We start from the raw sequence: 14311 nt of genomic DNA, 5'->3' as shown, positions 1-14311 counted from the left end.
TATTTGCACTTGATGTGCTGCGACTGTTAACAGTGCAGTTAAAGTGAGGTTGATACCAGCGGACATGTAGAAGCGTTCGGCTTGAAGCCATTCTTCCTGCTGCTCCAGGTATGGACTCTGCTTGGCTCTGCGTTTACCAGCTCTCACCTCTCAGCCTCTTTGATGGGATTAAAAAAGGAAAAAGCTGGACCCCTGGCAGGAAGGTTGAATGTTCCAGAACAAAGACTTGAAGCTACATGAGGGAGGACAAGCAGCTCAATGGGTCATTAAAGGAGTAAAAACATGTTTTCAGACACAACTTACCACCCAAGACCAGATATGTTGGGTATTTATTAAAACTTTCAAATTAATTTAAAATTAAACTGTAATCCTTTAATTTTAATTTATGACCCTTTTTGAGTCATTAAGGACTCTTAAAGTCTCACCACCGCAGCACCACCACAGGTCTGCCCTGGATGTAGTCAAGTGTTCTGCCAGGTGGAGACACTGGTGGTGGCCACACACCAGGATGGATCTATGGGACCTACTGAAAGCGCAAAAGACTTTTATAAAAGTTATTTTTCTCAGTGTGTGTGATAAAAGAGAATAAGAGAATTATTTTATTATTCTCTTAAAATGAAGTCCACAGAACTCTGGATTCCTCCCACAGTCTAACCTGCATGCTGGGTCATTGGCGTGTGAGTGGCTATTATAGTTATTTAGAATAAAACAAAGTACTACATAAAAACTTCTGCTGTAGGAGGGAGCGTTGTTCAAATAAGCTAAATGTAAAGTCACAATGAATAATGTGGCCAAGAGGGTCACTAGAATTTACTCAGCTGTTAGTAACAATCCACTCAGAGCAATAATGTACTGGCCCATAATAATACACACTAGGTCAAATATTTAGTTTTCATTGAAATAATTTGGGTTATCTATAAATCAGTAACACACTTCTAACTGTAGGCCAACAGTAAACTAAACTAGCCTGATCTTTATCCTCAAACAACCTGGCTGCAGCAAAATCAGTTTTTAAAACTTTATTTTACATTAATAGACAACATAGAGCACAGGTTCAATACAGAGACACCAAGACTCCATACATTCTTCACACATATGGAGGTCTACAATCAACACACACACACAGACAAAAGCTGAGGACGTTTCCTTTCAAATCTTAGATTTACTCATCCCTTTATTTGTGGAGACACTGAACATGTATAATATAAATGAACCGTTGCCATGGTACCAGTGTTTTATTTACATCCCGCCAAATATGCTAAGACACGTCCCATCTTTCCATGTACACGTCCATCTTCAGCTGGAACCTTGCGGTGATATTTTCCAGACTAATGACTTCCTCCAGTCTTTCTGTCCATTGCTCCAGTGCTGGTGAATCTGGTTTACGCCGTGTTTTTCGTCTTAGGTTTTCCAGCCCCACAAGGAAAACTTCTATTTTGTTACCATGAGAGCATCTGGAAGCTTCTGGAATGATGGACCTGTCTCACCCGTCCGGAGTCCAGAGGATGCTGCTGGCTGGCTCCTCACGGTGGAGGTCGGTAGCTAGGGGTGTGTGTATGTGCGCATGCGCGCGGGGGGGATATGCGATGCCATGGAAATTCCTAACGTCACACGTTATCCTTTGCATCAAAGGGAGGGGCGGGGCGATGCCATGGAAATTCCTCACGCCACACGTCATCCTTTGTATCAAAGGCAGGTAGGCCTATATAAAACTGACTTCTTAACTGGTCCTCAGTTGGCCGCGAAGCTATCCAAGAATTACCTTAAGATCTTGCGTGGAAAAGAAGATAATCTTTAGAAAAAAATGGCAGTATTTATTCCCAGTAAATGTGGAGGATATCTGATCGAGGAATCCCAGAATTCCGGAGTTTCTGGAGACGTGTTTAAATGCACGAAAATGGACACGCAAGAAGTTGTAACGGTTAAAACTGTGACAGATGAATTTCACTATTTAGTGGAAAAAGAATATAAAATTTTAAAGAAAATCAGAAAGTTGGACCCTGACAGGAACAATTTGGTCAAGTTTTACGAACGTTTTAGATTCAAGCATCAAACCTGCTTTGCGTTTGAATTTTTGGACCGAAGCTTATATGATTTTATGCGTGAAAGAAGAGGCCTGCAGCTTTCTGTCTCTGAGATCAGAGTTATTGCTGAGCAGATGCTCGTTGCTTTGAATGCACTAAAAAGCAGAGAAATTGTTCATACAGACGTCAAGTTAGAAAATATTGTTCTTGTCAACCATCAGTTACAGCCGTTTAAAGTTAAACTGGTAGATTTTGGCCTAGCTGCTCTCAGATCCGAATTTCCAGTGGGAGCTTCGTTTCTGGGTCGTGCTTACAGGCCCCCAGAGGTCATTTTAGGCCTGCCAGTAGACGAAGGTATTGATATGTGGGCTCTTGGCTGTGTTTTGGTTGAACTATTTACTGGTCAGTACATGTTTTCTGCAAGTTCTAACTATGAAATCTTGAGGAACATCATACAGTTACAAGGAACGCCCCTGCAGAATTTTATCAGGAATGGATTTTATGCAGAGAAATACTTCACACCACCTCAAGATTCTACTGGCTTTGGCTGGCAGCTGAAGACACCACAGGAATACTACGCCAGCGTGGAAAGACAAGGATGGGATTGTAACATTTCCAATTTAATAAGCTCTTTTGATGATATGCCAAGGTTGCACAAGATGGCTGAAAACCCTGAGGACATTTTGGCTTTTATGGACCTTCTCAAGAAGATGCTGGAGATAGATCCAATGATACGTATCACCCCAGGTGAGGCCTTGCAGCATGACTTTATCAGAAAGTATTACTTACGTCCTGAACAGCATGACTTATTTATAAGGCCACCACATTCAACCACAAGGAATTCCCAGGTTGAGACGTCTACTGAAATCATATCTACTCAGTGCGGCGGTTATCGGATCGAGCAATCCCAGAATTCAGGCGTTTTTGGAGAAGTGTTTACTTGCACAAAAATGGACACCCAGGAAGTTGTAGCAGTTAAAATTGTAAAGGAGGAATATCGCAACGTAGCAATAAAAGAGTATAAAATGTTAGATAAAATCGGACAGCTGGACCCTGACAGGAACAATTTGATCAAATTTTACGAATGTTTCAGATACAACAATCAAATTTGCTTTGCGTTTGAATTATTGGATCAAAACCTTTATGACTTTATGCGTGATAGGAACTTAACGCCGCTGTCTGTCTCTGAGATCAGAATTATTGCTGAGCAGATGCTGGTTGCTTTGGATACACTGAAGAGCCAGGAAATTATTCATACTGACATCAAGCCAGACAACATTATGCTTGTGAACCATCAGTTACAGCCTTTTAAAGTTAAACTGATCGATTTCGGCCTAGCTGCTATGAAACCAGAGTTAGCGGTGGGAGCTATGCTACAGGCTCCTGCTTACAGGTCTCCAGAGGTCATTTTAGGCCTGCCAGTGGACGAAGGTATTGATATGTGGGCTCTTGGCTGTGTTTTGGCTGAATTATTTACTGGTCAGTATATGTTTGCTGCAAGTTCTGGATATGAAATCATGAGAAACATCATGAAGTTACAAGGAATGCCCCCGCAGGATTTAATAGAGAATGGATTTTATGCAGGGAAATACTTTACTCTCTCTCAAGACTCTACTGGCTTTGTCTGGCAGCTGAAGTCACCAGAGGAATACTACGGCGGCATGGTAATCCAAGAAAGGGATTATAACAACATCTGCGATTCAATAAGATCTCTTGATGACCTGCCATGGTTGCACGAGACAGATGATGACTCTATGGACACTCTGGCTTTTATTGACCTCCTCAAGAAGATGCTGGAGATAGATCCTAGGAATCGTATCACCCCAGGTGAGGCCCTGCAGCATGGCTTTATTACAGAGGATTTTGTATTTTCTGAATCTAATGACCCATTTGCCACACCACCACATTCAACCACAAGGAATTCCCAGACAACACCCACGTACAACACTGCTCAAATAGACACAGAAAGAGCAAGTTTAGTAGAAGTCATAGGCACGCAACCCATCAATTATACTGTTCAGGTAGACACAGAAAGAGCAAGTTTAGTAGAAGTCAAATGCACGCAACCCATCAATTATACTGCTCCTTTAGACACAGAAAGAACAAGTTTAGTCGAAGTCATATGCACGCAACCCATCAATTATACTGCTCCGGTAGACATAGAAAGAGCAAGTTTAGTAGAAGTCATATGCACGCAACCCATCAATTATACTGTTCCGGAAGACATAGAAAGAACAAGTTTAGTAGAAGTCATATGCACGCAACCCATCAATTATACTGCTCCGGTAGACACAGAAAGAGCAAGTTTAGTAGAAGTCATATGCACGCAACCCATCAATTATACTGCTCCGGTAGACACAGAAAGAGCAAGTTTAGTAGAAGTCATATGCACGCAACCCATCAATTATACTGTTCCTTTAGATTCAGAAAGAGCAAGTTTAGTAGAAGTCATATGCACGCAACCCATCAATTATACTGCTCCGGTAGACACAGAAAGAGCAAGTTTAGTAGAAGTCATATGCACGCAACCCATCAATTATACTGTTCCTTTAGATTCAGAAAGAGCAAGTTTAGTAGAAGTCATATGCACGCAACCCATCAATTATACTGTTCCTTTAGACATAGAAAGAACAAGTTTAGTAGAAGTCATATGCACGCAACCCATCAATTATACTGTTCCTTTAGACACAGAAAGAACAAGTTTAGTAGAAGTCATATGCACACAACCCATCAATTATACTGTTCCTTTAGACACAGAAAGAACAAGTTTAGTCGAAGTCATATGCACGCAACCCATCAATTATACTGTTCCTTTAGACATAGAAAGAACAAGTTTAGTCGAAGTCATATGCACGCAACCCATCAATTATACTGCTCCGGAAGACATAGAAAGAGCAAGTTTAGTTGAAGTCATATGCACGCAACCCATCAATTATACTGCTCCGGAAGACATAGAAAGAACAAGTTTAGTCGAAGTCATATGCACGCAACCCATTAATTATACTGTTCCTTTAGACATAGAAAGAACAAGTTTAGTCGAAGTCATATGCACGCAACCCATCAATTATACTGTTCCTTTAGACACAGAAAGAACAAGTTTAGTCGAAGTCATATGCACGCAACCCATCAATTATACTGTTCCTTTAGACATAGAAAGAACAAGTTTAGTCGAAGTCATATGCACGCAACCCATCAATTATACTGCTCCGGAAGACATAGAAAGAGCAAGTTTAGTTGAAGTCATATGCACGCAACCCATCAATTATACTGCTCCGGAAGACATAGAAAGAACAAGTTTAGTCGAAGTCATATGCACGCAACCCATCAATTATACTGCTCCGGAAGACATAGAAAGAACTAGTTTAGTCGAAGTCATATGCACACAACCCATTAATTATACTGTTCCTTTAGACATAGAAAGAACAAGTTTAGTTGAAGTCATATGCACGCAACCCATCAATTATACTGTTCCTTTAGACACAGAAAGAACAAGTTTAGTCGAAGTCATATGCACGCAACCCATCAATTATACTGCTCCTTTAGACACAGAAAGAGCAAGTTCAGTAGAAGTCATATGCACACAGTCCATCAATAATACTGCTCCGGTAGACACAGAAAGAGCAAGTTCAGCAGAAGTCATATGCACGCAGCCCATCAATAATACTGCTCCAGAAGACATAGAAAGAACAAGTTTAGTCGAAGTCATATGCACGCAACCCATCAATTATACTGCTCCTTTAGACACAGAAAGAGCAAGTTCAGTAGAAGTCATATGCACACAGCCCATTAATAATACTGCTCCGGTAGACATGGAAAGAGCAAGTTTACCATCAGATGTCATTACGTCATTCAATGAAGGTAGAAGGCCTGGACATGCTGTCCGCATCCAAACGGAAACTATATCAAACAGACGAAATGACTCAACTTTTGGTCTCCGTCAGGTTTCTAGCGCTACACAGAACAACAACAATGATTCATGGTGTTGTGCTGAATGGAATTGTGAAAATATGTTTTTCACACCAATTAACAACTTTTTTTCAAGGATAGTTGAGTGCTTCACATGCTGTACCGGAAGATGAAAGACACAACGCTTTCTCACAACAAACAGCTGACCCACAACTGGTCAGTATTACAGCAGTAAAACCAGGGTCAGTATTAAAAAAAAACAGAAAGAAAAGAAAACTAAACTAAACTAAACTAAACTAAACTAAACAAAAGAAAAAAGAAAGAAAGAAAGAAAGAAAGAAAACAAAACTAAACTAAACAAAAGAAAAAAGAAAGAAAGAAAACAAAACAATAACAAAAGAAAAAACGGAAGAAAAGAAAATAAAAAAAGAAAGAAAACAAAACAAAACAAAAAAGAAAGATAAAACAAAAAAAGAAAGAAACAAAACAAAACAAAAAAAGAAAGATAACAAATCAAAAAAAGAAAGAAAACAAAACAAAAAATAGAAAGATAACAACACAAAACAAAAAAAAGAAAGATAACAACACAAAACAAAAAAAAGAAAGATAACAAAACAAAACAAAAAAAAGAAAGATAAAAAACCAAAAAAAAGAAAGAAAACAAAACCAAACAAAAAAAAGAAAGAAAACAAAACCAAACAAAAAAAGAAAGAAAACAAAACCAAACAAAAAAAAGAAACAAAACAAAACCAAACAATAAACAAAACAAAACAAAAGGAGTGCAGGACCTCTATCTGCTCCTTTGATTGAGGCTAGAATAAGGGCCCCACATGGCCATGGCCTTGACATTCTGTTCCTTCAGACTCCTCCAGCATAAACCACACACACATGCACAAAGAATGCTGCTGAGTACTTTTTATAAGTAAGTCTTAATACTTAAAACATAATGACTGCTACAAAGTAGGGGAGACCGGGGCTTGTTGTCACACTTTTTACACTCTTGTGTATTTCTCAGAATCAATACATCATCTAAAGTAAAAATGTGTACCAGATGAAACACCAATGTCTCAGGTGTAGATTTTGTATTCATATTATTTTCATATCTTTTGCCAGTGCAGAGTTATAGGCAATCAAATGGAGAGTGTGAACATGTGACATGTTGCCCCACCATGGGGTAATTTGCTCCAGACTAACTTTTTTAACGAGGAGCACAGGGGCCCCTAACTTAAATTTTTAGGAGCGCAAGCAGAAAATTTAGGGGCTGTGAGGGACCGAGGCCAAGGATGAAGAGAGCACAGGAGGTTTTGTAAAGAAAAAGTCTTTTGACATTTAATTTTACAAAAAAAACAAAAATACAAATTCCTAAACAAAAGTTCTGGGCCCATAAAAGAGGTCAAATAAACAGAACATCAACATAAGGAACTGAAAACTAACTGACCTAACAAACTGACACACAAGGGAAACTATATACACTGGCTGATCAGACCATTTTGACACAAGAGGGAAATACATAACAACCATCTTCAGCTAACTTTATAAACTTAACTAATTCACAACAGAACTTAAACAATTTAGATTCATAACTCATTAGGGAAACCGAAATCTAAATAATCATACTTCTACATAAAGAACAAATAAAGTAATATAAAACAATAGAAACTCTAAACCCCTCTCCCACTATCTTTTTGCAAGATGGATAAATCCAATCAGGCTGTAGCCTCGTCAAAGGAGATCCACCTCAGCTGGGACTCTTAGCAGGCTTGGGTCTCCCACACAGCAACTTCCCCAGGAACTAGTAACTCAAAGAAAATGCATATTAACTGAAAATAAGCCAAATTAACAAGGTGACAAGAATGAGTCAACTAAAATTGTGCACCCAATCAGTTAACCCCCCCTACCAAACTTGCTAAGAAAAATGTGAAATATAAAGGAAAAGGTAAATATTACAAATAAAATGATTTAACTGAAATGAAGAAAAAAGGTTACCAGACCAGGCTCAGTGTGTGGCTGCCTAGGCGGCCATCACAGGGGCGCACACTGAAATCACCATGCATAGCAAATATTCACATTTCCTCTCATTTTCACAGTATTAGTGATAAATACTTCAACAATAAATTCAGAAATTACAATGTTTACAATTCACATTTTTTGTGCAGCAGTTATTATTAAAAAACAAAACAAAAAGCAAAACATCTTACTGGCCACACGAATACAAAACAAGTAGACATTAAAATTGTTGAATCAAATCAGATTTAATGATTTGATTTTATTTTCACTTTATAGTCGAAGCAGAACGGCAACTTTGTCCCCATCATCCCCCACAGGACATGGTACGACTGGTCCATGTAGTTCCTGACAATAAACAGCTTCAGGGACTGATGCTCCTCTCCAGCCACTGTTCCCACTCCTCAGTAAGAACAGCAGCTATTGGCTGTCCTAAAAGTCACTAATCAGCATAATTAGCATATTTCCCGGAGGAATTTCCAAAGGGATTAATAAAGTATTTCTGATTCTAATCAGCCTGGGACATGTAGCTGTAATGGATGCTGCCATAATGAGGGATGTCGTGGAAAAGGCAAAAATTTATGAAAAGACAACCTAAAAATGTTTAGAACGGCTAAATAAATAAATAAATAATAATTAAATAATAATTCTCAACTCAACTCAACTTTATTTATATAGCCCTTTAAAACAAACACAGCTGAAACAAAGTGCTGTACATAAATGGACAAAGCAACACATAAAGTACAAAAATCAACCAGGAAATAAATAATATCATAAAATATAATAAAATAATTGTTCATGGCTTTTAAAACAGTTTTAAAACAATAAGCAATTTTAAAAGAATAAACAAATTATAAACAAATAAAACCAAAAAGTAAAACAAACCACACACACTAAACAGGAACAGTCTCATACTGGGCTGAAAGCCAAAGAATAAAAATGTGTTTTAAGATGAGTTTTAAAAATATATTTATTATATTCTTTATTTTTTTTTTATTATATGTAGAGGGAGGGGTCTGCACGGCACCCGCTCCTCATTGGGAAGCGTAAACTACGTTTATTCGCGTCAGTCTCCAAAAGTCTCCAATAATACCAGAAAAAGTTGCCAGATTTGTCGTTAGTCGCTTCTTAAAACAATAACATATAAAACGCTAGAGGAGAGAGGACTTAGTGGAGACTGGCATTCTGTTTAAAGTAGTGTCCCTTATAAAAAGCTGAAACGGTATTGATAGCTTTCACATTTTTAGAGTCTGTAAGTGAGTGAATGTCTGAAATCCTGAATAAATGCAAGAAAACCAGGCTGTCTTCTTGTGCATTTACATTGTGAATATGAAATTTTGCCCATAATATCATAAGGTTGATTATGTATCTGCTCATAGTCTTCACTTGCTTTTGGTCATTTTAAATTCCAAATAATACAAAAACGTAAAAACTGTCAATGTTATCTACAAAAACACAGGTTTTGCCAAAATATGTGAACATCAGGACAATACCAAAACTACAGTTCACATCAATATTTAACTTAAACTTTTCTTTGAGAAAGTTTTTGGTTGGATAAATTCTGTGCATAAGTTTAAAAGACGTTTCCTTTACTGTGTTGGTAATTAATATTGATTAGGCAGCCGCCAAGCTTCCTTCCATGATATGTCATTCACAAAATGATCCCAACAAAAGATCGCTCTTGGTAATGAGGTCATATTTTCTTTAAACAAGGCTCTAATAGCTTTGTTATTGCTTTTAGAAAGTCCAGAAAAACATATTTTACCAATGGGAGTGTGTAATGGAGAAAACAAGGACAGATGCTGGGTATGAACTCTCGGTTGATGTCTGAATAACAGACAAACTCCAGAAGGAATTGCACCAAACACTAAGGCATAATCTCCTGGAGAAACATTAATGTTATATTCTAATAGAAAATCTTCTTAGGAGAACAACAGGCCACTGTGTTAAATACCTGATTGACCAGTATAATGTTGTTATCAAACCAATAATCCAAAAAAGAGATTTTCTTTTCTATAGAATGTCCTTGTTGTTCCATAGTAGATAATTATCCAGGCTAAAGTTGTGTTTGTAAATGAGGGTCCATGAGAAAAAAGCCTGGCGGTGAAAGGCAGAAATTTTAACCGGATTTTATCAATATCAAAGTTACAAGCAAGAAAAAAATGGATGCCACCCAACGTACTTAGAATATGAACAGGTGTAGCTCCAGATGGAGGTAGGGTTCCTGACTATTTGTTTTAGCCAATTTATTTTAAATGTGCTATTTAAAGCATGGAAATCCAGAGCATTAAGCCCACCACTGTCATAAGAATTCAAAAGAACAGCCTTTTTTTATATAATGTGTCCTATTTTTCCAGATGAAATTGAAGAGTAGTTTGTCAGTTTCTTTTGAGAGCTTGTTATCAAGATGTAGAGCCAGAGCCGTGTAAGTGAGACGGGAGATTCCCTCTGCCCTAGTGATCAACACCCTGCCTCTCAGTGAAAGATCTCTCAGGAACCAGAAGTTGTATTTATTCTAAAATAGGCATAACATTTAGATCCATTCTTGTTTTTTGATCCTTAGTAATTAATATACCTTAATATGTAACCTCTTTTTAACGGGAATGTTACAGAGAATGGGTTCTGGGCGATCTTTAATAGCCATAAGTTCACATTTATTAATATTCAGATTTAACCCGGAGGCTTTGGAGAACATGTTAACTGCATCTATAGCTACTGAGATTTCATCTTTATTTTTCAAAAACAGAGTGGTGTCATCTTCCAGCTGTGTAAGGATTAAATCTCTGTCAGTGAAGGAGATTCCTTCTGCATTGCTTGATTTGATGTGTACTAAAAGCTGAGTGACTAATAAGAAGAGGTGGGGGGAGGTGGGACAGCCTTGTCTGATACCTCTATGCAAATTAAATCTTGGGGACGTACCACCCATTAACTCGATACAGCTATTACTATTTTTATACAGAGTTTTTACTGCTGTACAGAAATAATTACCAAAGCCAAATTTGTTTAAGGATTTGAAAACAAAATAATGCTCTACTGTATCAAAGGCTTTGTAGAAATAAAAATAAGATGAAGCCGTTACTGTCAGTTAGGTCTGAGTAATCCAGAATATCCAGGACCAGTCTGATATTGTTTGTTATGTCTTTTTGCCATGAAACCCGATTGTGTTTCATCAATGACTGAGTCCAATGCCACCTTAATTCGTCTGGCTAAAATCAAAGCAAAGATTTTGTAGTTACGTAAACAGATTGGACGCCAATTATCGATCAATAAATGATCTTTTTTAGGTTTGGGAATAAGAATAATCAGTCCAGTTCTTTTCCTAAGCTTTCTGTAAAAACTTCTAATAGAAAAGGAATCAAATCCTTAGAGAACATTTAGTAAAACTCTGAGGTTAAACCGTCAGTACCTGGTGATTTATTATTTTTCAGCAGGTCGATTGCATTTTTTACTTCTTCTTTTGAGATAGTTTTATCACATAGTTCTGATTCCTCGTTATTAATGGGTTTGATTGACAGAGATTTTAACATTTTTTATGATGAGGTTTGGCAAGAGTTAGAGCTGTATAAATTTTTGTAAAAATTGCTGCAGTACTTGGAAATAAGCTTGTAATCTTCAGTAATGACTCCATTTATTAAGTTTTTTAATACTGTTATTACTGCAGTGATGCTTTTCTAGACTGAAAATAGTCAACTCTGACCCAGGCGTACACACAAAATCTAGAGAAACAGGAAACGGCGACACCGACAGTCCAGAATAAAATCAAGGAAAGGATGTGAAATGTGAGAGATTTGTGTACAATCCACTATTACCTTTCACACCACATGTTAGATATTAAAGCTGTTTGTAGAAATGAATAAAGACACATTCCATATTAATTCTCCTAAGAGCCACGCTCAGGAAAAAAACAAACAAACAAACAAACAAACAAACAGGATGTTCAGGAGAAAGGGAGATGATATTAATAAGAAGCTCAACCACTAAAACATGTTCTGTCATTGTGAACATATATTTTTATTTATAGTTATAAAACCCATCCAGATAAATAAGGAGCCAGTCTGCTGCCAGCATGTAGCAGCCAGTGTGGAAAGTAGCTTTGGTCCTTCATTCCAGCAGAGCGGGACCAGACTGGAGGCTGGAGGTCTAGAAGTGATGCTACGCTAATGAAACACACAAGAGGAGGATTTCCTTTATTTATTTATTCTTACACAATGCTTTTTTTTTTTCTATTGCACGCTGGATGATCAAATACACACTAACAGTTTTGGTCTTTTCTACATTGCTCAGGGCTCCATCTGATGTTCCTCTGGAGGAACGTCAGTGTGTCTTCACGTGTGTCGGGTTTGCCAGCTTGAAGACAAAGTAAGTGCAGAAGGCAGAGATGATCCCTTCCTCAACATCATCTGCTTTCACAACGTTTGGAGCTCTTTAGGTGAAGGCCATTTTCCAGTCTTGACCAGTCAAGAGAATAGTTGGGTGTGGAGATGGAAGGTCACGCTACAATCACATGGAACAAACAAAATTAACCACATTAGAGTTCATCTGTTAATTGTAGTGTAGTCAAATCTAATTAAAATAATAAAAATGTTATGTATACTTTCAACTATTTCTGTTTTAATTGCATAATTTCAGTCAAACACTCAATAAGAAAACGTAACTTGCTAACTTTGTTGTGTGTTTGGTTCAGTTAAACACCACATGTCTGCATTAGAGTCTCTAAGAGTGAAAAAGATTTATGTTCTCCTTATAGATGTATGGGAGAAATATAAAGAGTCAATACCTGCAAGAGAAACAATACATTTAAGATCTAAACCATGTTTTAATGCTCCAAATTCTTGATCGTGTATTTCAAAGGTTTCAGAAACCTGAAGACAGCAGGAGGGTTAAGTTAACAAAATGTTGGTTCACTGGTGTGGGTGATATCATTTAACATGCACCCCGGCCCAAGATGGCGGCTGTGTTGACGTGCCTGACAAGCCCGAATGCGGCATCTACGTGTATGTTGAAGAAACAAGTGCAGGAGCTGGTGAGCCAACTGTGTGCATCCTTGGTTTGTTGAGACTGGTGTGAATCACATGAAAGTAAGCTACTGCTAGTTCTTTCATACAGTTTATACTGCAGTGCTGGTAACAGGTCTGAGTTCAGGTTGCTGGTTAGGTTTCTAATTTGTCAGGAATATAATCAGCCATATGTTCGCTAATTTCTGCTTGTATTAGATGTGTAGTAGTGCTCCTTCTGTTTAGTTCCTTAACTATGTTATTGCTATGGTGAAGTAGAGCATAATGCCTGTTATTTAAGTTGAATCATGGGCAGTGAAAACGCAGTGGAGACATTTCTGGTCTTGGAGCGCCCTCTGCTGGCGATTTGTGGGAGTTTCGCGCATCAAAGCTTATTTACATGACAGTGTGGCTGTAATTTCATTGTAATGGGGCTGTTTGTATTGATTTTCACGTTGGTGATTTATGTTCTCTGAGCTCGTCCCTCCCGACTTTTCTCGCTGACGCGTTTTGGCTGATTTTTTTCTTTCATGTTTGTGTTTTCAGTCGTTTTTTTTCTGTTCAGTGGTTTCTGTTTCCAGCTCGTTAGTTCACCTGGTCTGATTGCTCCCTCACTTCACCTGTTCCCTGTATATATACACGCCTTGGTTTCTCTGACTCAGTGCCAGATCATTGTTGTTGTTTCCGTGTTCAGTCTGTATCGGCTGCCTTGTTCCTTGATATTAAATCCTGGATAGTGGCGTTGGTTTGTCTCCTGCCTCATCAGTCTGCGTTTGGGTCCTCACCTCTGCTGTCCTGTCACATTATATCCATAAAGCTCCTCAAGGGGGAAGTTAAAACATTTCCAAGGCAGGGGGAGAACTTGTTTTATCTGTTATATATTTCTTATTTAATACATCTGACTTCTGTACGTATTATAAGGTGAGTCAGTTCAGGTGGTTAGGATTACTACACACATGTGGAAATGTACACGTATGTTAATTTAAAGATAACTCTTCGCTCTTGACAATTTAATCATGTGAAATACTGGATTTTTCACTTCCAGATAGCAGTGAATAAAGGTTGTGGGATTTTGTAGATCCATTGTGAAGTTGTAATGTATGGAGAGTTGTTTCATTTATAATTAAATGTATAAATACTGAAAATTAACATTTTATTCAATAAACAAATGTACCAATGAAATGCATTTAAAAAGTTAATAAACTAAAAACATGTAGTTGCAAATGGTGACAATTGTACCGTTTATGGGATGGTGTAAAAAACAAAACAGAATGTGGAAATTTAAAGTATTGATATCATGCATAGCATAAAAAGTACATTTTTAGTGGTATTTTTATTGACACTTCTATATATCTTTTAATGCATTTACATTTTAATTATCCA

At 37.7% G+C, this 14311-nt stretch overlaps 1 protein-coding gene across 3 annotated transcripts; it reads left to right on the top strand.

Moving 5' to 3' along the window:
- Positions 1 to 1927: 1927 nt before the first annotated feature.
- On the top strand, positions 1928 to 12537 carry LOC121634595 (homeodomain-interacting protein kinase 1-like). Of its 3 annotated transcripts, none has more exons than XM_041977361.1 (2): positions 1928 to 2771; positions 12219 to 12537. In XM_041977361.1, the coding sequence occupies exons 1-2, from the start codon at positions 2099 to 2101 to the stop codon at positions 12284 to 12286; spliced, it is 741 nt and encodes a 246-aa protein (XP_041833295.1). In that variant the 5' UTR covers positions 1928 to 2098; the 3' UTR covers positions 12287 to 12537. The 3 variants fall into 3 exon arrangements, with proteins under 3 accessions (XP_041833295.1, XP_041833293.1, XP_041833296.1); XM_041977359.1 differs by having other exon boundaries at positions 1928 to 3851; XM_041977362.1 differs by lacking the exon at positions 12219 to 12537 and adding an exon at positions 11596 to 11692.
- Positions 12538 to 14311: the final 1774 nt, after the last annotated feature.

Source organism: Melanotaenia boesemani, chromosome 23 (assembly GCF_017639745.1).
Source record: "Melanotaenia boesemani isolate fMelBoe1 chromosome 23, fMelBoe1.pri, whole genome shotgun sequence".
Classification (NCBI taxonomy): domain Eukaryota; kingdom Metazoa; phylum Chordata; class Actinopteri; order Atheriniformes; family Melanotaeniidae; genus Melanotaenia; species Melanotaenia boesemani.
This window is presented reverse-complemented; position numbering and strand designations above follow the sequence as displayed.